A 24,395-nucleotide genomic window follows, 5' to 3' on the forward strand; every position below is an offset into this window, starting at 1 on the left:
TATCTTCAGCAGACCAACTGCATAAATTAAGATAGTTCTATAACTTACAGTTTGAAGAGAGCTGGTTACACTTTAAACAAAATTCCTACTTCTGGCGGATTTCTGCCAACATTTGAACTTTCCCAATCCGTCTGTCTTCTAATATTTGAAAATATCAGCTAAACCTCAATTCTCAGCCACTAATGACAGACCACACACTGAGAAAAACAATGCAGAACCCCTAATTTTGACTAAAGTTGGCAACAGGAGAAAAGTAAACTGATAAAATCTAGGTAAGAGACTGGAGAGGGACTCCTGTCCCTCCCTCTCAGCTCTCCCTGCCCAAGTTGTGTTTCCATAAAGGTGATGCTGTCCCTGTTCCAAACAGCCCAGGAGCATACAGTTTCAAGGATATTTAGATAAAATACCCTAAATCTGAGTGGAAGCAGTGAAACAGAAATAAAAATAGCCATAATTAATAACAAACTCAAGTTATCTGTTTAGCTGCTCCAGTCAAGTCACTGTCATAAGGGAAGTTATGGTTGTGTGTTTATAAAAATATTGAATTTTGGAGAACATTTCCACTGCCCAAAATAAGCTTTTTTTATTTGAAACAGAGAAAGAAACTCATTTTACAATACCTAAGTAGGTAGTAAGTCCATGAGAATTCACTCATTAATTCTGTTTCCAAGCCCAATACGATTTCATGATTAGTCACATGATGTTATCAGATGTTGTTCTTTTACTATAAAAAAATGTGAGTTTTGCGGTTCAGAATTTATGTTACACCTTAAATTGCAGAGGAAGGTACACACTACATGTATTAAGAGGACTTTTGATTGTAAAAACAGAGTTCAATTTCATGACAAGTGATTTAAAGAGCAATTTCCCTTTTGAAGACTTGACTGAAGGAGGACTGTTCACCACGGAAGAAATGAAAAATCTGGTTTTACATATTTTAAACAGAAATTTTCTGGCATCAAGTTCCTACTGTAGTTTAAGCAGAATAAAGACTGAAATCCGAAAACTTGTAACATGTTATATGTTGACAACAATTACTGAAATCAGCCAAAAACCACATAAAGATTGAAGATTAGGGATCCTGGTAGTGCCTTCTCACCTTTACAGGATTTTACACTGCACAGCTCCACTTTCCTTACCTGTCTTCTTTAATCACATCCACAAAGTGAGCATCTGTCTTTTCTCTGATGTTTTTGAACCTCAGAGGGAGCAGAGCTGACTGATCCAGGCTCACTCCGCCCCAGCGTCCTTTCTCCTGCAGCATTTCATACAGCGAGGTTTGGCTGTTGCTGAGCTTCTCCTCCTGAGGAGGACTCAAAAGTCCATTCTGGGTCTTTGGACTGTGTCCCCCTGCAGCCTGAACAGAAGGCAAAACACAGCCAGGGAATGTCAGTGGCTAAGAACAGACAGAAGAGATTGCAAGGAGCAGAAGCTGAAAGAAGCTCTTCCCTCAACACCCTGAGCTCTGCCCTGACCATAACAAAGACCAAACTGCCCCTGCCTTGAATCCATCCACATTTCCTGGGGATGTCTCTCTCACATTTCCTGTGTCCTTATTTAGGTGCCACCCTTCTGCTTTTTATGTACCAACTTTCCAAGGAGCAGAAAACAAAGCACATTTTCACACATGCAATGACAACCAACCACAAGCCCAAATTTTAGTCACTCATCTTAAGGTCAAGATTCTTCTAAAAAAGCTTTTTAAATATCCACCTAATTTGTGCTGGCTTTTCATGGGTCATGAGACAACTCACTCTGCCAACCCTTGCTCATCCTTCCCCTGACCACTGTGGCCCTGCTGCTTTCCCAGAGCTTCCTCCTCTGTCCCACCCGTGGGAACAACCCTTTTCTACTTCTCATCCTACTACAACAAGTCCTGCAAATTAAACTGCCTTTCCTTCACCAGGACGTACCTTTTTTTCCTGGTTTTCTTTTGCCTCTGTATTAGTTAAGACAGCTTTAATTCTGACAACAGCTTGCAATATTGCCTAGGTACACAGTATCACCAATGCTTCTGTCATTGGAGAACACAAATTAGTTTTAAACAAGAATTATTCTATTTTTGTGGAGCCTGAAGTTCCTTCTTCTACATTTTGTTTGACCTAGACCAATATGTACTGAAGCAATTCCAAAAGAATTAGACAGCTAAGTGTGGTTAGAATGAAAATGAACTGCAGTTAGTCAGGATCATTTTCAAATGCAAACATAGAGCAAACTTGGCATATTTTGAGTGTTCATCTCCCCCCCTCCGTATCTTATCACTTATCATGTAGCATTTATCCTCATCCTGAAGCCCACTCATGACAGAAGTTTCTCCATGCCTGCCTGTACAGAAGTGACAAGCTCCTCCAGAAGACTATTCTTGGATGCCACCACAGTGACCATAAATAAATACCATAAATACCATCACCACCCCAACCACGTGCTGAAATATGTTACTGACATTGTAAAATCAACTTAGTTAAAGTTAAAAAATATCTGCTTTCTGGCTGCCCATGCAAAATCAATTCAATTCCCTTGTGTGATCTGTGTTGTGAAGCAAATGTCAACACAGACAGGTGAAGGGAAAGGTTCAGACACAACCAGGGAAGATACAAGAGCAAGGAGGCCGCAGAAGAACCCTGTGCAGGGAGGAGTCAGGAAGCACTTGGGCTGGGCTCCTGTCACAGCCAAGACCTCCAGAGCTAAAGCCATAACAAGGTGTGTTGGAACGGTTCCCTGGAGCTACAGGAAAAGCAGGAGGGAGGTGGGTTGTGCTTCCCCTTCCTCCCTCCCCGGGGGATGCGGGATCCCCACCCTGTGGGCTGCCCCGACGGAGGTGTGAGCCTGAGAGCCACGTGCTGGGAGCAGGAGATGGAAGGATTCCCAGTCTGGGCCCTTCTAGCCCTCATAGCAGTTGTTTTGGCAGCTTGCAGGTGTTCCCAGCACAGTGACAGCAGCTGAGGAAGGAATAGGAAATGGGGTGCTTTCCTTGGTGTGCTGCCAAGGCTTTGCTGCAGACCATAATCACCAGAAGGGAAAGGGGATTTCAGCCACACATCCCAGCAGGGGCACACTGAGAGCCCTGGGACAGAGAGGTGCTGCTAGGACAGAGGGATGCTCCTGTAAGGCAGAGGCACAAGAACTTCTCACATAAAATGTCATCAGTTTCTTTTCTAAGGGAAAACAATCAGCAGCTCCTGAGCAAGTCCTGCTACATCCCTATCAGGTTATCCAGCCTGTCCAGAGGGAACAGGGCCATGGAGCATCCTGCAGAGGCAGGACAAACCCCTCTGGCTTTGAGGTGAGGAGGACTAACAAAGGGAAACAAAAAAAACTGACCAACCAGCTGTTAGTGAAGGGCCTTCATTGTTTAGAGGGTTGGTTTTTTTTAAATTTATGCTAAAGATTGTATTTGCCCAGAGCACTCCCCAGAACAACCTCAGGCCTAAAATGACCTGAAGGTCCCAGTTACCATCAGTTTTTTCCCCTACAAACAATCTTTCACCTCTTCCTCACCACTCCAGCCACTTATTACTTGAAAAGCAGTAACAAAGAGGCCACGATTTTTGCTGTGATCAGCTCAAATAAAAGATTTGGACTCCTGTGCACTGTCTGCTTTCCCTGCTGTTCCTCAAGATCATCTGAAAAATGCAGTGAAAATTTCTCTCTTTCAAAGAAGGTCAGCATGGACTTTCTCTTTAGCTCCTTGGCAAAGGCTCAAATCCCCAAGAAAATTCTTCCCTTCAGTCAGCTCAAGGTTTCCCTGTGCTGTCTCCACTCTGTTAATCTTAACAGGCAGGGATTAGAGTATGAAACTGTTTGTGTAGGAGAAAATCCCTATTTATTAAATGTTGTTATCTCCAACGTTACTGTGGCTTCTGAAGGCAACAGGCTGTAGGCTTTCTGTGAGAACTCAGAGGCTTGGTGTGGAGTTTCCCCTCATCAAGAGACAAGAAAGCTCCAGAGGTTGTCCAAGGATATGATTAAACATCATTAACATTCCTTAAGGACAGGAGACATGAGTGCAGCACGTGGTATGGGAAGGGAACAGAGATGAAGAGCTTATGGCTCTTCTTCCCAAGAGAGCTGAGGCTGCAAGGAAGTCTTGGGAATCAAATACCACAGCAACTTTGTTCATGTGGCCGTTCTTTAAGCTCTCAGTTAAACAGGAATCCCAGACTGACTGACAGCCACAAACAGCTCCCATTTTTGGCTGAGCAATAACCGAACCAAACCCAAGAAGGATGAGCGATTTGGTCTCCACTGGAATTACAGACCTCTTCCTCAGCTCTGTACAAACCTCCTCCACGAAGGGTCAGATGAGCTGCTGATTCACACACATGAAGCCAATGCAGCTGCAGTAGGAAGCTACTTAAACCAGGCAGTTGGTACCTAAGGACAATTCCTGTGCGTCGGTCCCTGGAGATCCCTTGTCGTGGGCAGACGCCACCTGGGGAAGAAGCATCTCCTGCCCACCATCTTGGCAGCCCAGGCAGATCTCCCACCATGTTCTCTGTCTTAAGAGATCTCAAGCTGGTTTGAGACAAGTCCCTGCTGGCACCTCCCTCAGGGCTCAAGGGATCATTATTTTATTCTTAGGCTGTTTCCTGGAACTCTGGCACAGAACTGCTACAGCCCAGTAAGGCAGGCCCTGCTTCTGAGCTTACAATTTAAGCATGAGACAACAGGTCAAGTACAGACTGAGAGGGACAAACACAGATTAATGTAATGGCAAAAGTGCTGGCAAGTTTTTCAGTCAGCTTTGTAGGTGAGAAGGATTCTAAGACACACATGAAGAACCAGATCACTGTCTCAGAGCGTGTTTATGAAGTGATTCTCCCTAAGGAGGGAAAATATTGAATTTATTTGAATATATAACAACCAGGTAATGAGCACTGGTCCCCAGTCTGCATTTAGCTTAACATTCAGGGAGGAGCGAGAGGCGACAGGCAGAGCAGAGAGGCTGCGAAGGTCACGAACAAGAAGACAAACAGGCAGCGTCTGGCGTGGCAGAGGAAGTAGGTGGCTTCAGTGAGAATATCTAAGCAACAGGCAGGGAAAGCAAGCGTGGCAGCAGCACGAGGAATATGTAAGAGGCTGTTTCTGTCGGTCAGGAAAGGATGCAAGCTGACTTAAAGCTGTGAAGTTCGTGCGTGAACAGGAACGACCTCGTCTTAGAGTGGTGATGCAGGAGACGTTGGCAAGACATATAACTTGTGGTGAGGTGGCACAGCCCACTGGGGTGAGGATGGAGAGCTGGTAGATCTTGTTGTACCTCCCTCTTTGGGTAGCATCAGCATAGTTTAAAGAGTCCAAACTTCAGGTCCTTCTCAGGATCAAGCTGAGTCCATAAAATCACTAAAAATTTTGAAAATCGGAGCAGGGGGACTCAACTAAATTTTCAAACACAACTCAAGAATCAAAATCAAAATCAGTTCTGCTGCTTAGGAGCTTGAATAAAGGAATAGTGGTGCAAAAATGAGAAAGCTGAGGGAAGCAGAGCAATAAGGGAAAAAAGGGAAGGGAGAAATACTTCAATTACCTTTGTACTGTTTTTATGCTCATCCTGACAACCATTTTGGATAGCTCCTTCGTCTATGCTGACATCGCAGTGGGGAGCAAGGGTGGTACTACATGAAGGGCAAGGCTGCAATGAGACAAAAGAATTTTAGCCAGGAATGTTCTGGTGTCCTTGCAGTATGATGCAATTTGTAATTCGGTCCACTTGTATACTTGCAGCACGGTTCAAAGATAAACAAAGCTACAGAATGGGAGGCAGGGAGCAAAATTTGCCTGGAACAGAATGCACCATTTCAAAATTAAATCACAGATTTGCTGTTTGCTGAAGCTAAATCTAATCCAGGAAAGCTTCACTAGTGTAAGATCACAGATAGACTGTAATTGCTGTGCACAGGCAAAGGACCTCCCCAAGAGGAATAAAACACTCTTTAGTAGGAGAAGTGCAATCTTCCTGTGTAAAACCTGCCTGCAAAGGGATCTGAATGCCAATAAGAGAGAAGACTTAGCACAAAATGCAGCAAAATCCAGAGAAAGCATGAAACACTATGATGCATTATGAACAGTCCAGGGAAATGGAAAGCAACAAATCTGAAATGAATAAAGGGAAATACTTTTTCACACAAAGCCCTAAGACAGGGATGGGGAGCTCCGGCTATCACTGGAGACAAACACCCAGCAAATGTCACAGGGAACAAGGAAAGGAAAACCATCAGGATTTGTACTGGGTCCAGGTTGTGCATTTTGGAAGCAACCGAAAATGTTGCACTTGAGCCTTTGAAACAAGCTAATTCCTTCCAGATAAAATGTGATCTTCTTTAGGGGAATTACCCTGGAATTGTATCTTCCAAGTTCTTCACTCCCTTCTCCAGTGCTGGCAGTGCTCAGGCAGGATCCTCTCAGAGGGACCCTGTGTCTGAGCCCTCTTGGCAACTCCTCTGCTCTGGAGATGTTCACTGTTACCAGGCTCGCCAGAGTCTGCTACTAAATATCACAGTAAGTTTTCCAGCAAGAGCTTGAACCTTTTGTCCCAAACTCAATATCCCATGTTAATTTTATCTGTTTGTTCTGGACATGTCCAAGTCTCTCTAGTCCAAACCCATAACTTTTGTCTTCAGGTTCACTCTCCATTTCAGAGACCAGCGTGTTAATGTTTTTTCAGAACTAACTTTTCACCTAATGCTCCTTTCCCCCCTTTGATGTCACACCTGAAAACACTAAGCATATTTAATTTTCAGATGTTTCTCCCAGTCCACTCTCTTTCTGACATCTAACCACTCAGCAATGCCTCTCAAAGGCTTTCATGAAGGACCTTGAGCCTTCTCAGCAGCTAGCAGACCATCGTATCTGCTGCTCCTCAGGGGCACAGTCCAGGCTGAGCACTGAAATTAGTCTGAGTTACCAAACTTGGCATCACATAAGCAACTTACATCCAGTTCTGAACCTGTGCAGTCTGACCAAATACCAGCACAGCTGAACGAACTATGGAGCTGGTTCTCAAATGGTTTTGTTTAAAAATAATCTCTGACTAATTATCACAAATGTCTTGGCCACTTGGTGGAAGGCATTATTAGATGGCCGAAAAACGAAATTGGCAGTGGTCTAAAAAGCCTTACTAATTAACCCTCTGGGAGTTAGATTTAGATTTATCCATGGCAAAAGTCAGGTAATGGTGACAAACACCCAACACCTCTAACAAAAAATGAAGAGAACACTCCTTGTTTGATCCTGCTAATAAATCAGCAAGACCATCTCAAACATTTGGCTCCCAGGGTTAAGCCAGAAGACAAAGGGGTCAGAAAAGCAGCCCGACCTTTGAGAAGAGGCAGAAGTTCCTCTGACTTTCCCCATACGTTCAAGTCAACATCATTAACTTCCTTCTCTATTGCAGACATTCACAGGCTCTGTGTGCTGTGACCTCAGTGCCATGAATAAAACATTAATGCACTTCCAGCAAACACCAAGACAAGCAAAGGACTTTCTGTTTTCATACCAAGCAATCATTAAAACATTTTTACAACAGCTTATGATTCCCTGTCAAGTGAGGCATGTCATAAAAGATGATAGAGAAGATAAACTGATACCAAAACCACTTAGGCAGGGTAGAGTGTTTTCATTCAAAAAACCACCTGCTATTATAGATTTACTCAGAGTTTTTACCCTCTATGTTCACCATTTTATTAATGTAAACACATTTTATTGACATTCATACTGCAACAGGGTTTGGAGTTAAATGAACTACAGATACACCAGAGGAGGAAATACAATTCCTTTCATGGATCAATTACTGTTGCATTCTCCCCCTGACTTTCCTTTACAGATCTTGTCCTCTTGCTCAAGCCCAAAATGTGAAAGTCATCCTTTGCATCCAATATGGCCACTTATTCCCTTTAAAACAAAAATATTTCAACTTGCCTGTAATTTTGCCTCTCCTACTTAAGTCTCTCTTGCAGAGCTGGAGTCATCTCCTCCTACACTGACACCGTTTGCAGCTTTGTATTTAAAACAGTCGGCACGTAAGTCATGATTCTTTTGCAAATTATTATCTCCAGACCCTACCAGCAAGCTTCAGGCTTTAAAAAAAACCCTCACGAAAAACCCAAAAGCTGCAAAAAAGAAACCCACTCCTTTTCAAAAATTGTGCATGATCTGTGATCAAACTGCAGTCGTACCTTGTGGGGATTTTTTAATACACATATATATTTAAAGCAGAAGAGGGGCAATTTAGATTAGGTATCAGGAAGAAATTTTTTACAATGGGAGTGGTGAAACACTGGCACAGGGTGCCCAGAAAAGCTGTGGCTGCCGCTGGATCTCTGGCAGTGTCCAAGGCTAGCTTGGATGGGGCTTGTGGAAAGTGTCCTCCCCATGGCAAGGGTGGAACAAGATGAACTTTAAGGTCCCTTCCAACACAAACCACTCCTTCATTCTGAGACTATCCCCAGCAGAGAGAAGGTGGTGCATACCACCCTCAAGAGCTTGGAGTCAGGAATACCTGTACCTGGCTGTGCTGGGAGAGGCAGGGATGCTCCTCACTCCTGTGCTGCCACTACAGTCACAGAAGACGTTTTTAAGCCAGTGCTCAGCACTCACACAACAGCTCTGTGGTCCTCACTCCAACACAGCTTGTAGCATCCACCACACGGATGCTTGTGAGACCACAGGGACACCTGGGTTTGGGCTCATCCAGAATTCACTGCAGCATCAGAGCCCTAGGGCAAGGCAGGCTCATGATTTCACAGAGCTGAGAGGAAATCCCTGGCCAGAGCTGCAGTGCTGAGGGTGATGAGCAAAACCAGGCACCTCTAGACACGAATTCTGCAGTAGCTGTAGCACAACAGGGTATCCAAGGCAGCTGAAACTGAGCTGGCACTCGTCCGAGATGCTCTTCAGAGCAGCTTCTTTCAGCTTCTCCTTCCCTCCCTCACAGCCACGCTGGTACTTGTGCGCTCTACAGACTTTCACTCAGCAGTTAAACATTTCAAGGACCAGGAGCTGGACTTTGGTGATCCTCATGAGTCCCTTCCAACTCAAGATATTCTAAACAGCAATTAACCCACAGCAACAGTCCCAAAGCAGAAAATCAGGGTCTAGGCAGCAAACAAAGCATGGTGGGGCAGCAGCATGTTCCACATCACACCCCAGCTGCTCAGGAAGAGCGGTGCAGCTGTACTGCCCCTCTGCATGGCAAATCACCCCATGTAACAGACCTGATCCTTAACCACAGACTTTATTTTGCACCTGGATCATTCTAAAAGGTACCACCCCAAGTTTGTACATAACGAAGTCATCAAACCCCAGCTGCAGGTGGGTCAGTGCTGTACTTCACTGCAGTTTCAGTGATCAGCCACAGCCTCCTCTGCTGTCTGACATTCCCAAGGCATCCTCACTGTCTCTCAGAACAGCAGCCACAGCTTCACTGCTTTGCTTCATCCCTCCTCTCTCCCTTCTGCTCCAGACAGGCAGCTCAGCAATCCTGCTCCACCTGGCATATTCTTCTTCCCTCACTACTTGAAATGAAGGTGCTTCTGTCACTGCCACACCTGGACCTCTGCATGACCACACCCTGGGCAGCACTCACAGGTTTATTTCTACAGCTCCCCCCAGCTCTAAGATGTATTTTCCTGCTTTATTTGCTGGTGCCTTCGCTGAAAGGCAAGAGGGAGCTGGAAAGCTGGTGCCAGCAGGATGCCAAATATATTCTTTTTTACACAGGAGAAGGAAGAGAAACATATCACCAGCAACTTGGATGCTGCCATACCACAGTCAGTGCATATTCTGGGGAGGGATAAAGATGGCTACAGCTCCCTTCTGTAGTTAAACAGGCCTGGCTGGCTCTCTAAGGAACTCACTTGGCTTTGGACCATCTCTTTGGGCCAGCTTTCCAGCTGATCTCACTTGTAATTCAGTGATTTTACTTCAAATCTTAAAACTGGGAGCAGAGGCAGGGTAAAGGTGCCCTACTCATGCTCTCCTAATCCAGAAAACAAATGTACAAGCAGCAAAAATTAAGTAGGATGAAAATTATCCCCACATCAACTCCGTCAGCTGAGTCTCAAACCTGTGTTGAAGAGATCCAGTCAGGACTAACCACACTGTAGTGTAAGGACAGCAACCTGCAGATGATCACCCCTGTCTCTGACATTTGTTCCCACTTCAGGCAGCCCAGGATAAGGAATTCTTAGTCACAAATGAAAAGAGAGAATACACATCTGTTGTTTGGGAAATCTGTTCTGAGCTGGAAGATGGAGAGTAACAGCAAAGCTCTGAAGCAATACACATTGTTTCACAGATTTCCTTGTCAAGAGATCTTGTGAGAGGTGTGAACATAACAAAGTGTCATCATTCCTCCAAGCTGACTCCATACAAATCATTGCCCTCAGCTCCAGATATAGGTTTCTAGAGCAAGCAGATAAACCAATCTCGCAGCCCACCAGAGCATTTTCTCCCACCACAAAAACAGGTCAATTATCTTTTGCAGGGATGTCTGTCAAATACTCATGAAAAGGCCACAGGTACATGACCTTCATGACAGAGGAATAGCAGAAGCAGCAAAAGCAGAAAATCACAGAAGTCATAGTAGCTAAATAAATCATACTCTTCCCCCCTCACCATTAAATGAAGACCATTGAAAAAGCATAACTGATCTCTCAGTCCTGAAATATAAGCAGAAATATTTATTCGAAACCTCCTTTAAAAAGTGCTCACCTTATTTTAGAGATTTTTTGTCAATTGGGGAGCGAGACATTTGAATTGGTAAATTTTTTCCTCCCTCAAACTCTGTTTTGTCACTCTATGTATATACACATCCATATGTAAATATGTAAAGCAGTGCATAAACAAGCCTGTAAGGTTTCCCCATCTCTGGTTTGCTGATTTGAGCCTGTGCTGCTGGGGTTTGAGAGGAGAACTCACCTTGGGTTTTTCCACCTGTTTGCTTGTCTTGGTCAGGTCGCTGGAGCTCTCGGCTGACGACGTTCCTGGTGTCCTGGCTCCGTCTGAGGACTCCAAGCCAGGAAGCAACGCTTGGGAACAGCTGCAGTGGGGCTCCTTCACCTTCTGACCTGAGATCAGATAGGTCTTTAAACCTGCAGCAAGTAGAAATGAACAGTCAGAACTGCAGGAAGTCAGAGAGTACATTCCTTTGGGCTTCTCAGACACAGTGACTACCAAAGCTCAGAAAAACAGCACACAAAAAAGACAGTGTCTGGGGAAAATGACCAGCAATATGAAGATGTTCTATATAAAGTGGTGACAAATAGGGTTACCCAAATCTGCTGCTCCAGACACAAAAGGCAACTCGGACACACAGCAACATGTACTCTCTTTATTCCATTTTCACTCATGTACTTCTGAAAAACACAGCTAAGACCTTATATATTTGCTTCTAAGTCGTAATTTGAGCTTTCACATTAACTCTTTATGTCAGGAAAGGATCTGCAGCCTGATTTCCACTGATATTTGTATTAATATTCTACTTCTAAAAAAACAGCATGTACTCCTTCATTTGCCAGAGAGATGTCGTGAACATTACTTAGTGCTGGTAGCACACTGAGAAAGGAAATGGCATTTAAGTGCTAGAAATTCTGATGGGTTTTCATAGTTAGTGCAGACTTCACATTTTTAAAGAACAAAATCAATCTCCCTCTCTCGCACGTACACCCACACACGCCCTCTGCAACTGGGGTATGAATTGAAGCATAATTGGAAAGCAGATCCAATATTAAAGGCCAGGCTGGTAAATAGCAGGTTGTATCAAGCAAGCTGAGCTGTATCAAAAACCTGTTCAAAAAATGAAACATCGGAATTTCATTTAACGTATCACTTCTTTTACTTCCTTGAACTTTGCGCTGTGGTATTCTGGGTTATTTCTAGACACAAAGCCTGAGAAGGAGCTGTTAATCACTGATTTCTGAATTCACAGGAGTTCATTTGATTGCCACTGGAGAGGCAATGTCATGCTCAGCACGGAGGGCCACCAATGTCCCCCAAAAAGTGTGGAGGGCAACAGTGTGCAGAAGGGCAAAGCGCTTGTTTTCTTGTGGTGCCAGAGCCTGCATTGCTGGCAGATGCTGCCCCAAACCTTCCCTGCCCCAGCCTCCTGGGATGGCTGCTGGGTCCCATCTGGGTCAACTCTGCATCCCCTCCCTGCCCCTGACACTTGGCTCCCAGTGCAGCCAGACACGACAGACACAGCCATCGACCTATTGAGTTGGCTCCAGCCACAGGCTGAATGCTGCAAATAAATGTGTCAAGTTGCAGCCCGTGGAAGAGGCAAGCTCCTGCTCCCTGTGATAAGGTCACTCTCTCATAACCTCCTTCACGGACACAAAATCATATTCTACAAACCTTGGTTTAGGTCTGGAATACACAACACAGACTGTACTCGGCCGAAACCTTTCCAATAAAAACAAGTCAGGCACACTAAGAGCAATTTTGCAGTTTCTCTGTTTATTCCACTCGGAGCTTCAGCTCCTGAACACGACAAGCACCACAGAAAGCCACATCCGTAGCCACCATGTCACCCTCAGGCTCCCAAGCTGCTGGGAAAGCTCTGCTGCTCTCACACAGAGCTCCAAACTCAGGCGCACTCGCTGCCATCTCGGAGCTGTTACGCCATAGCCAATCTTTATTTTTATATCATTTATAGTAGTGCTCAGATTTTATTTGGCAGTGCTGCTTAATAAAATCCTGACTGCTGCTGGCTTCCAGATGTCGGGCTCTCTCCTTCAAACTTCTGCTGATGGGGGATGTCGTTTGAGGAATTCACCACAATCAGCTCACAATTATATGTTTACTGTGGTAAAGGCTGGAGCATTAACTGACTACTCCTATTTCTAAAAGCTACCTTAAAGCAACAGGATTATTTCCCTGCTCCTATTATTCCTCCCACTTTTTTTTTCTTAAGCAAACATATTTTCTTTGTTTATTGTATTTTCAAAACGACCCTTTTTACATCTTACTGTGCTGTGCAGCAAAATTATTTTGTCAATCTTGTTGCATGCAGTAAATTTATCTCCAGTTTGAGCTCCATGCCGAGGAAAAAGGGAAAAGGCACACCAGACATTGAAAATGGGTTTTGGAAAGCAGAATCCAGCTTTGCCCCCAGCCCGAAACATCAGCTTCTTGACCCCACTCCCCACCTTGTCCTCTCCATCCCTGGCAAACCCACCCACCCATGGCCACATCAACAGCACCCACTTTGTCTCCCAGGCTTTAAAGGTAACTAAAATGCTTGGTTGTTGGCACCAAGGAGTCTAAAAATCTCTTTATCCCCTCCTTGTGCCCCCCAGCTCCACCACATCCCTGCATAAGCAGCCTTACTCGAAAGGCATAATTCGAATGGGGACAGAGAAAAGCCAATATCCTGCCCATGTTTTGTATGGAGCCAACAGCAGAGCACAGAAGGAAAAAAGGTTACTTTTGGGACGTTTTGGAAAATGAAGAGGTATAAAAACCTTTCACCTTTAAAGAACTTTACCAACATGGCCTAGCTAATACTTTGTTTGTTATTAAATCCTTATGATGGGAAAACTCAATTTGTTTCAGTATTCCTTGGAACTCTGTGACACTTCACAAAGCACCTCCTACGCCGAGTTTGAAATATTTCAGTACAAAAAAGGGTCATTAATTGAGTAGAACCGTACTGGTGCAACTAAAATGCACTATTTGAGAACAACGTTCTTCCTCCTTTGACATCTCCAGGGAATTAGCACAATCAACACTGTCATTTTCCACACAAGCAGTGTAGGGAGTGAAAAACTTCCACACCAGCATGTTTAAACCAATTAAGTAACATGACAATAAGAAAGGAAGAAACAGAGGAGCTGCTATTTTATGTGAAAATGCCATTTTTGGTGTCTGTTGCTGCGCAACGAAGTAACTCAAGACATGGCAATGAAGAAAGTGATATGAGGTGCTTGTAGTGCTATTTATAAATGCCAAGATCAATCTTGTACTCACTTCCTTCCCCGAAATTTGTCCAAAATAAATGCTGAAGCACAACCTCAAAGTGCCTGATAGCAAATCTGTCCTCTGGCAAGCTTTAACCTGCAATTCTGCATTTTCCAGAGGTGGCTTTTGGAAGCGAAGACAGCAAACAGGCTACAACAACCCCAATAAACCAACTTAACACAGCAGTATTTTCTGCCCTGGGAAAAAATGAGCTCTGTTGTGTTTCTCTGAGGAACACAAACCATTCCCTTCACTGTTCTCCAAGGTTTGAAGGTCTGCATTATAAAGAATAACAGCTCCTGCACACTGAGCCAAAACACTCATTGCTTGAATTCATCTACTTTGAATATTGACATGACAGTGTTTGTGAAGTGTATTTTTGACAAAATAATAACAGATGAGATCTTCATAGAATGACTGTGGGTTTCTTAGTCCTACTCCTGAGGAATTTTAGAAGGATTAGTGAGTTTCTGTACTTGGCTCCTTTCTTCAAATTGCCTTTCTTTGATCCGTGGCATTTCTCTGAGCTTATAAAAAGAGAAAACCACCCCAACCACTAAAAAACAGTCCTAACAACAACAAAAAATCATATGCATGTGCTCACACACAAATTATTTTCTGTATACACAAAAATAAACAAGAGTTATTATAAATAACGCCATGTGTAAACAGCCCAGGCTTCCCCCAGGTTCTGGTGGCGTGAGAAAAGCTGGTGGCTGCAGAGCACAGGGAAATTCAGGAGCACAGGGAGAGGCTGGAGCTCCCTGCTGCTCTTCCCCAGGGATATTGGGATGAGCACCTGGAGTGACTCCATCACTCCTGGCTGTGCCTGCAGAGGAAAACCACCTCAGGTCATTTGTGGGAAGTTACTTGCTGGGAAGGAACAGCGAAAGGGAGAGGAAAGGCGTTCTGATCCTTCATGTCTTTAATTCAGTCATTTATTCCTTCCTTTCAGCTCATTTATTCTCACAGCTTCAGGTCAAAAGTTGATGCTATTCCAATCTAATCCGATTTTTACATTAGGAGAGGACATCCCTCTGTGCATCTGTTAAAGACAGGATGTCTTCTCCTACAAGAGATGAAGGATTAACATAAATACTGATAAGGAATTCTTTGACAAAATATTCAATTTTCAATTTTTGATGCTTCACCTGTGTGGAACTGAAACTTTTTACCCCTCTGCTGATTGCAGAGAGAGACATTTCTTTCTCTCTGGCAAACATTTTTATGCTTCTCTTGTCGCCATGTAAAGAAATTCAAATGCTTTTAAACCCTCAGCACTGATTTTAACAGACACCAAAAAAACAATGGCAATATTTCAGTCATAGCCTTACTGATTCATTTAATCAAAATATAATCCCACTTTTCTTATATATCCCTGCTCCTCCCACCATGGATCACTTCACCCTATTAGCTGCAGCATGTGCACTTTAACAGGTGAGCCTCCTCTTCTGATTAAGTGCTTGCCAGTGCACAGCCCTGTGTGCTGGGAGACAGCAGTATTCCTTATATTGATGTAAAAAAAATCAAATTGTATTGACTACAACCCCTTTTACCAAATAGCTTTATATTAATGCTGCTCCTTCACTGATTAACTTCCCTTCACTTCCCTTGCAGTCTCCATGCTTTAACCATTTAATCATATCGCTTCCCAAATAATTAACTATAAATTTACAGAACTAACTGACCTCTATTTTCACAACCTGTTACCTCTGCAGTATCTTACCTCACAAAACTGGAATTTGCATGGAAACTGTCACGGTGAGACCCCAGCGCCTGTCACTCCCACAAGAGTTACTTCCCAGCTAAGAAGTGCTTTAATCACCTGCTGCCATGCCCAGGGATGAACAGTGTTAACTCATCAATTAACATCTCATTTCATATACCTCTGATACAAGTAACCATCAAGGTCACAACCAGAGCTTTGCAGGTCAGGGCTGGTTTGAGCTCCTTCCTGAGCTGATGGGTAACTCATTTCTGGGTTGTCCTTCTCTGCAATCCATCAACTCTTTGCTTTCCCTTTTTAGAAAGACAACAAAAAGTTTTCTCCACGTCTTTTAAAGACATCTTTGCACTTTACCAAAACCCTGGGGGTGAAAATACTGCTATTCAGGCACTGCCTGAGAAAAAAAAACCACAGACCTATGGTGGTTTCCTCACACAATAAAAGGTGCTGCTGCCTAATTTCATTACACTCTGACTTGCTCTGCAAAATAAATTATTAACTGTGATTTCTGGAATGTAACATGCCAGGCAAATAATAATTAAAAAATTACCACCAATGTATTTACTTCTAATTGCAGTCTTTTTTTGGCATCTCACTTTTCTGTGTTTTTTGTTTGGGTTTTTTTTCCTTTGTCAAAGCTCAAATGATTTTTCAGGCACTAACCTGATATTCATGCAAGAAATAATAATACAGCATATACCATCAGTCCAGCAGCTTTAGTATCTTTTGGGTCCAAGCTGCTGCTGCATCTAAATATGATTTGCAGTAGCAAATATTCTCCCTCATTCCTAAGGTTCAACAGTTGCCAAATCTGTATTTATGGGGACTGTTTTCTCACTTTATTAGAGCCACTTTGCACAAGGAGTTCAACACAAACCTCCTCCTGCTTTCCACCACAACACTCTCATCTCCTGAATTGGGAACTGGGATTTTACACTACAATAAACAATCTATTGCCTGTCACTCCAGAGAACCACAGGAGCCTTGTCCTTCCCCTACCTCTTGTCCTCCTCATCCTTAAAGCAACCTGGGATCTGCCAGCCAAAGGCAGCAGATTTCTTCACACACAATTAATGAAGACTTCTATGTTAATTCTTATAACCCCATAAAATGCTTACCAATTCTTACACCTTCTGCACAATGTATGGTGTGTGACATCTGACAGGGCAGTTCACTGAACACTTCAATATCATCAAGTTCACCCTAAAGACCCCCACATCACCATATCCATTCTTGAAAAACAGTGGAGGAAGCACCAGGAAAGGCAGACACAATGCATCCAACTGCTCTCATGAAGACTGTATAGAAAGACATGAAAAAATTCATGGGGGTTTTGTTTTTTTTTTAAAGCCCTAAAAATACTCCTAAGAATTACACATGAATTCCAGCTTTTTATCTCCAGATATTTCAGCAACAAAGCTGGAAGCCAGAATCACACCACTGTCTTTTATACCAACAGGCTTTGTGTTGCTCACACTGCAGGACTGCACAAAAGGACACGGGATGACCTTACAAAAAATCCTGCAAAGCAATGAAACAAGTCCCACCCTCTAACCCACACAAACCACTTCCAGCTCACTGCAAACAAAAGCACATAACCCAAAACACCTGGATTCCAAACAAGCCTACCTGGAAAAGCACTTTGAATGTATGGAGCAACATTTCCTGTGGCTAAAATGAGAAAGAAAATTTCTGAGCCAGCTCGCTATCTTAGGTCTCTGGAAAGCAGAAACAATGATAATAAGAAACAGAACTTTATAGACTGGAAAGACAAAAGAAACTCAAAAAACCCCAAACCTATCCTCATAATCTCCAAGGAAGAACTGCAAAGAGCCAGAGAAACCAGAGGCATCTTCTGTATTATAGAAAACCGCTGTTTTCCTTATGCCTCCTTTGTTTAGCAAAATACTTATCTTTGATCTTTTGATCATCTAACAGACAACAGTGGGTTTGGAAAATGCTCATCAACAACACATGTGTAATTTTGGTATTCAACATCTGCCAGTTTTAAGTGAGGAACCCTGGACTCAAACCCACAATTTACATTTATAGCTAAACTGCAGAAAGGAAGTTGCAGGCTGGAAAGGAAGTCCATCCTCCTCCAGTCTCTTTTATCCCCTTCTCACCTAGGTTATAAAATAATCCAGCCAAAGAAAAACCATGGGGAAGAAAAAGGCCTCAGCAAACCCAGCACAGACATGGAGATCAAACACACTGGTCCAGTTGCCACTGCTGGCTCAAGAATATATTTACATATGTATTTTTAAACTCTCCTGGCAGATGAAAGACAGGCTGAAAAGTGAGACTGATCCCTACCCTGGGCTTTACGACTGCCCTTATTTATGTTCAGCTCAACCAGCTCTGCTGGTGCCCAAGTGCCTCTGACCACGGCCTGAGAGTGAACAGCACATGAGCCTCTTCTCTGCAATGACTCTGAGCTTTTAACTCATTTTTTCACCTCAACCCAGCTCACAGCTTGCCACTTTAATAGCAGAGAAAAGCAGGTTTAAGGAAAGGTAAGCCTGGGATTTTGCAGTCTTGCCAGGGGCAACAGCATAGTCCGCAAGGGAAGCTTGAAGTCCAGCAAATTTACTAACATGCTGCAGAGAAGAGATACTCTCTATCCTAAGGGTTCCCCATAAAACCTAAGAGATATATGATGTTTCTACATTTAAAGCAAAAAAGAGGCTCTAATTCCAGCTCTAGGATATTGGGGATTAACTGGTAAAGATACTGTCTGGCTTTTACTGACACTGCTCAACCCTCCTGTAAACTCTCCTGCAGTCTTGGTCATGAAAACAAATTCCATGATGCAAGCACACGCCTGAAAAGGCATCTGCTGTTATTTTATTGACATTATTTTTCACATTTATTGACCATCCCCTTGTTCTCTTTGTTAATTTTAACACCTGGAAAGGAATAAGCATGATAAGAGAAACTGAAATATTTGAACAATGCAGGTGCCAAAGCACCAGTGACCCAAGCACACAGGAGCATGGTGCTTGCAGGGGTTCCAAATACTTCAAAAATTATGATATTCCTCCTACAGAATACCTTTTCTGAAAATAAAAAGAACAAGTTATTAGAAATTTAATCTAATAAAGAAAACAGCCCATTTAGAATACATAGCTCACTTCACTGCTGGATTGGGAATGAGGTGCCAGTGCTGAAGAAACTGCAGAGGTGGAAGAGCAGAAGGAAGGAGCAGGGATGGAAACTGAGAGCCTCAGCCCCAGTACAGCCACGTTCCAGCACTGTCCAGCTCCCTGCTGCACCCACTGCAAACTGCGAACTGTGGGATGACAGGTCCAGCCTGTGGGTGTGGCTGCAGTGATGTAAAGCAGATGTAAACACACTTTAGACATACGATGTGCCTGGTTTGGCAGGCTCAGGACTCTGTTCTTTAGGAAAAATTATAAGGTCACAATGCTGTAAAGTCTTTTAAAGATATTTAAGTGAGTCTTTCTTGCAGTTTCTTGTTCAGGATGCAAATGTCAGTATGAAGGTTTTTCTCCCCCTTCAAAGGTACCTCAGAGTCCAAAACCAAACAACCAAGGCCAAAACTAACCCCAACACCTCCAGAGTACCAAACACAGGGCCAAACACAGAGTACAAAACATCAGCCCCTGGAGCTCCTCTGTAATACATACCCATTCCATACATCCCTGTCCATACATGAAATTCCTGCTGCATGGCAACAGCATGGAAGTCAGCAGGATGACAGAGCAAGCCTTTGGGAATAGCCCCTTCAATCCAAGCTTCTGGACAAGCTCTGCCTATGCTTCCCTGGTGAATTTGCACACGGGGGAAGTTCTGACGCTCCACATCACTCAAAGAGTGCAGCAATCCTTTGGGGACATGCAGAACATACTTCCAAAACTTCCTTTTATTATAAACAAAAAAGCATTTCCAACTTAAAACTGCTGTGGGAGGGAAACAGCGATCTGAAAACAGCACAGGAGATATCTCCAAGGCAAGGACTTCAAACACTCTATTTAAACAGCAGCATTATAAACCAGAGATCTATGGATAGATAAGGATTTCTCAACAAAAATTCCTCTGCTCTAGACAGGACGATTATACAAAACCACAAACATTCCAGAAAGACATCATCTATACTACATTTTCTTCCCACATAGTGGCTGGCATACCTCAGGAACTATGGATGGCTGCACCAGCCTCTGCTACACACAGGTAGAATTAAAAAGAAGTCAAAGAGAGGCTCCAGGCACAAGTTTTCTTAGCTCCAGGGTCTCAAGAATGGGAGTCTATTAATTTTAAACTAAAAAGGCGAGGCCAGAGTGAAAGCAGTTAGAAATTTATTAGAAATCCCACCCCGGAAAATTCCACTTGGGACCAGAGGATGCCACCTATCTTTTTGATTGATATTGTAGAATTGATGGATAACAAACGTGCAGGATGGAAGAGCAGATTCCAATAAAAAACAATAGTCTGATGCAACTGGAGCCTGCTCGGCCCATGGTAACCGAGTGAGCTATTGTGGCTCTCTGGACCAACACTTTTTAATAGAATCCAGACCCAATTTAAACAAGACTTTAGAAGCCTGTTTTGTTAAACTGCTGCAATCTCTTTGTGTTGACAGGGCTACAATCAGGCAAATTCTTTCCCTCTTGCATAATGCAGGTAGCTGGATGTGACACGCTAGATCAGCGTTTTATCTGGACCAGGGCAATCCCACAGGCTGGCAGTGCCCTCGTGCTCCAGGGACTCGCAGGGAAGTAAAAATCAAATAAATTATAAACCATGTGCAAAGCTGGTGGGCTCTGCATGGGGAACACAAGTACGTTCCATGTTGTTACCTTGAACAACAATTCATTAGCTTGATTAGCCTAAGTCATACTCAGAGAACATAAAAGATTTGCCCTTAAGGGATCAAATTGAAATAAGTAAATCTGCATATCTTAGATAATTCCTGCATAAAATATAAGATATCATGGGGTTTTTTAAGTTATGTCTCTGTATCAGTGTTCAAAGTAAAGACAAAGATCATCTCCAGCACAGGAAGGATGTGGACCTGTTGGAGTGAGACCAGAGGGGGTCACCAAGATGATCAGAGGGATGGAGCAGCTCTGCTGGGAGGAAAGGCTGAGGGAATTGGGATTGTTCTGCCTGGAGAAGAGAATCTTTGGGGTGACCTAATTGTGGCCTTCCAAGACCTGAAGGGGCCTACAAGAAAGATGGAGAGAGACAATTTACAATGGCCTGGAGGGATAGGACAAGGGGGGATGACTTCAGACTGCCTGAGGGCAGGGTTGGATGCGATATTGGGAAGGAATACTTCCCTATGAGGGTGGGGAGGCCCTGGCACAGGTTGCCCAGAGAAGCTGTGGCTGCCTCTGGATCCCTGCAAGTGTCTGAGGCCAGGCTGGACAGGGCTTGGAGCAGCCTGGGATAGTGGAAGGTGTCCCTGCCCATGGCAGGGGCTGGAACAAGATGGACTTTAAGGCCCCTTCCAACTCAAACCATTCAACAATTCTATGATCATCATTTTCCCACCTGTCATCAGAGCCTACCAGCACAGTTTGAAGAGTTAATGTTTAGATCAAACGCTTGTTAAATACATTATTAAATCAGTTAATAATGGTACTTTTTCCCCCTTCCAAGCTCTTTGGTCAGACCTGACGAGTTCCACAGTGAGCAAGCAGTGCTTCCACAGAGCCTGCAAAAACTGTTGCTCATCACATAGGCTGGAGCCAAGCCAGCATATTCCAACACTTGGGAAGCCAGCAATCCCCCCCAGGACCGCCGGCTGCAGGAATCATGTGAGCACCAGGGTATTTATTCAAATGGGCTACAAGAAGCCAGACAAACAGAAATGATGTTGCAGTAGCGAATTCAGTCATTTCACAACTCCCCCAGCGCCGGGCCTTGTGCAATCCAAACAGGCAGTTGTAATTCCAGGTAAGTTGTTATTCATAACTTGCGCACCGCTTGTTTACATGTGGTTGACAGTTTTAAATGGTTACTAATTCAGTACTGAAAAATAAAGCTAATGCAAATAAAACTGCTGCAGGAGGCACTTCAGAATAACAATATCTCGCAGTGGTATAAACACTGGTGAGGTGGTGAAGAAGAAACTCCCAAGAGCAGCCAGCACCTATGTATCACTATACAGCTGTATTTTAACTGGCAAACTTCAGCCACTGAGTGTTTGCAGTGTTTCTAGCTCAAAATAAGATTAATCTGAAAGTCAATGTTCTTTTCAGAACCGTTACTGTGTGTTGTGTCTCCCTCAAGCAGAGGATCAGCTTTTCAGTTTATTCCCCTCCTTACGTAAAATATATAAACAAACAATCCCTCCCCAAAATAAAAAACATTTGAAGGTCCAAAAAAAAGGTTAAAAAGGAAATATCACCAGAACTGTTTATTCACACAGTCAAAACGTTTCTGAAATTCCTTCCATTTCCTCAGTCTACAATACTGAGGCAACCTCTAGTACTGACACGACACATTTGAACTGTCCCTTCCTCTTTGCACGGCAGCCACGGTTTCAGACTCCAGGTTGGATCTGCAACACCGATCTCTCTTACCCAGACAGCACTAACCCCACCCTGGAGATGGATCATGTGTTGCTACAACGCCATGGTGCTCCTGCCGGTTGCAAGATACCATCTGTCACCCTGTGAGGACTCTGTGCTCTTGGCTAGGCAGGGTGATGGGAAAGACACAGTCAGCTCTTCACTGGAAGAGTCTTGTCCAACAGCTGAGTCAACTTCCAGAGGTTTCCAGCTTGTGATTGTCAGGCTGTGGCCTCTAAGTGCGCTGAAGCACCCATACTCCGAGGAGTCAGGAAGCACCACAGCAAAGAATCACAGAATTGCGGAATGGTTTGGGTTGGAACACACCTTAAAAACCATCTAGCTCCAACACCCTCCTGCCATGAGCGGGGACATCTTCCCCTAGACCAGGTCCAACCTAGCCTTGATCTTCTAGGACATCTTCTGCTGCTCTCTACCATTCCATCACTGTCCAACGGAGCTCACTGCAACTCTTATTTCTGGAAAACAACATGATGGGCAAAAAGGGTGATGGCAACCCCTTCAAAATTAAAAGGACAAAACACAAATTCTCTGTCACACAAGTAGCTGTTGAGGATTTTCAGCCCATTCCTCAAAGCTCCCAGCACAGAGAAGCAAAACACCTTGGTCAGAAGTCATCGGAGCCAACACAAGTATCTTGTGCCAAGCCTTTTAAACCATGTGTGGTGACCACAGGTAAACCTGTGGTCCTGTGCACTTACTTCAAATGCTGCATCACTGTCCAGTTTAGCAACGTGTACTTCACCAAATAATATAACATGATAGAATATAACATGATTCATGCCCACAAAGTACATAAGATATGTAGTGAATTCTTTAATGTATCCAAATGAACACCCAGTGAAACAGATATGCAGATTTGTCACTTGCTACCCAACAGATTTGCCTGATCATCATTACGTCATGTCACTAAATCTATCCGGTGGGAATGACATTAAATAACATGCAGTTAAAGAAACATTCTCCAAATGCACATCCACTGAAACGTTCCATTGGCTTTTTTGAAATGAGTCCATCTCTACGCTCCAAGCAGCAAGTCGTTGCCCAGTGCTGATGCTCAATACTTTCAAGAACAAAGGAGATACCAGCACCACATGACAAACAAGTAGAAGTCTTTTAAGTGACATAAAACAGACATGGGTAAAATCAGCATTTCTGTTTTTCCAAGGTTTGAATATTCTATAAATCATCTATTATTATTCTCTGCATTTGGACCAGCCCTGGCAGCCTATTTCATAGCAGAGTAAGCCCCCAACAACCAGCTCCTCCATCAGCCCATGGCCCAGATTTGATTTCTTCACCCTTTGCAAAAACATTCTCAGACTTTGTGCTAATAACTAGCTGATTACATTTCAAACCCTCGGGCTAAAAGTTATTACTGGGGAGTACAGGAATGTGTCTGGAATGCAAAAACAACCAGGGTGAAAAATCAGTGGGCTCTGAGCTGGTATAAATAGATAGTTCACTGTGGAAACTCATCTCCTCTCAAAAAACCAAACCCAAAGAGTGGCCCACTATCTCCTCCAGTTAATCTTGCTGGAGAACTGACTCAGCCATCTCCCAGCTCTTAGGAAGAGGCATCTCCTATCTACACAAATACAATATAAATAATGTTTCTGTTGTGCTTGCATGTGAGATTGAGAACCACCCTGCGTAATCTGTTGATAAACTCACGTAAGAGACAGTAGTTTCGTGATATGCCAAATACCTCCCATCTTGGAAAGAAATGGGGAAAAGGTTATTCTTAGGGAAGCTTACTCTATGGTTAAATGATACCAGGTTTACTGACAGAAAGTTTGTGTTATGCAAACTTCCTTTGGTCCAAGAAAAATTCCTGCATCATCCTCCACCTGGAAGTTCAAGCTGAGTATTAAACCATGAGATCATCAGCAAGGTCTGGTCTCTCTTTCCAGCCTCTGCAAAGGGAGTTACAGCACACAGCAAGAGAGCAGCCCTACAAGGACTGGGTATTAACAGGATCTGTGGGATCCAAGGAAATTAGGGATCAGTTCCCCCAGCTTGACTTTTGGGGCTTTTTGCTGTCCATGTGTAACTTACATCCCTTCTCATTCAGATGTGGAGTTATTTGTAGTGACTTTGAGGTGTAAAAGACACTGGGGAAAGTAAAGATTACAGGTCTCCAGAAGAAGATTGTT

The 24,395-nt window shown here is 43.7% G+C and overlaps 1 protein-coding gene across 2 annotated transcripts in view; it reads right to left on the reverse strand.

The window, feature by feature from the left end:
- ADCY9 (adenylate cyclase 9) overlaps nt 1–24,395 on the reverse strand; it is an 81,270-nt gene that overhangs the window by 26,247 nt on the left and 30,628 nt on the right. Inside the window, exons 2-4 of one of the 2 annotated variants that reach the window (XM_085075051.1) lie at nt 10,915–11,087; nt 5,525–5,629; nt 1,140–1,357 (exon numbers count right to left, since the gene is read on the reverse strand). In XM_085075051.1, the coding sequence (XP_084931177.1) occupies nt 1,140–1,357; nt 5,525–5,629; nt 10,915–11,087 (496 nt within the window). The remainder of the gene's footprint in view (nt 1–1,139; nt 1,358–5,524; nt 5,630–10,914; nt 11,088–24,395) is intronic. The other variant, XM_085075052.1, reaches the window with a different exon arrangement.

Source organism: Lichenostomus cassidix, chromosome 14, assembly GCF_008360975.1.
Source record: "Lichenostomus cassidix isolate B80296 chromosome 14, HeHo_3.0, whole genome shotgun sequence".
Lineage (NCBI taxonomy): Eukaryota > Metazoa > Chordata > Aves > Passeriformes > Meliphagidae > Lichenostomus > Lichenostomus cassidix.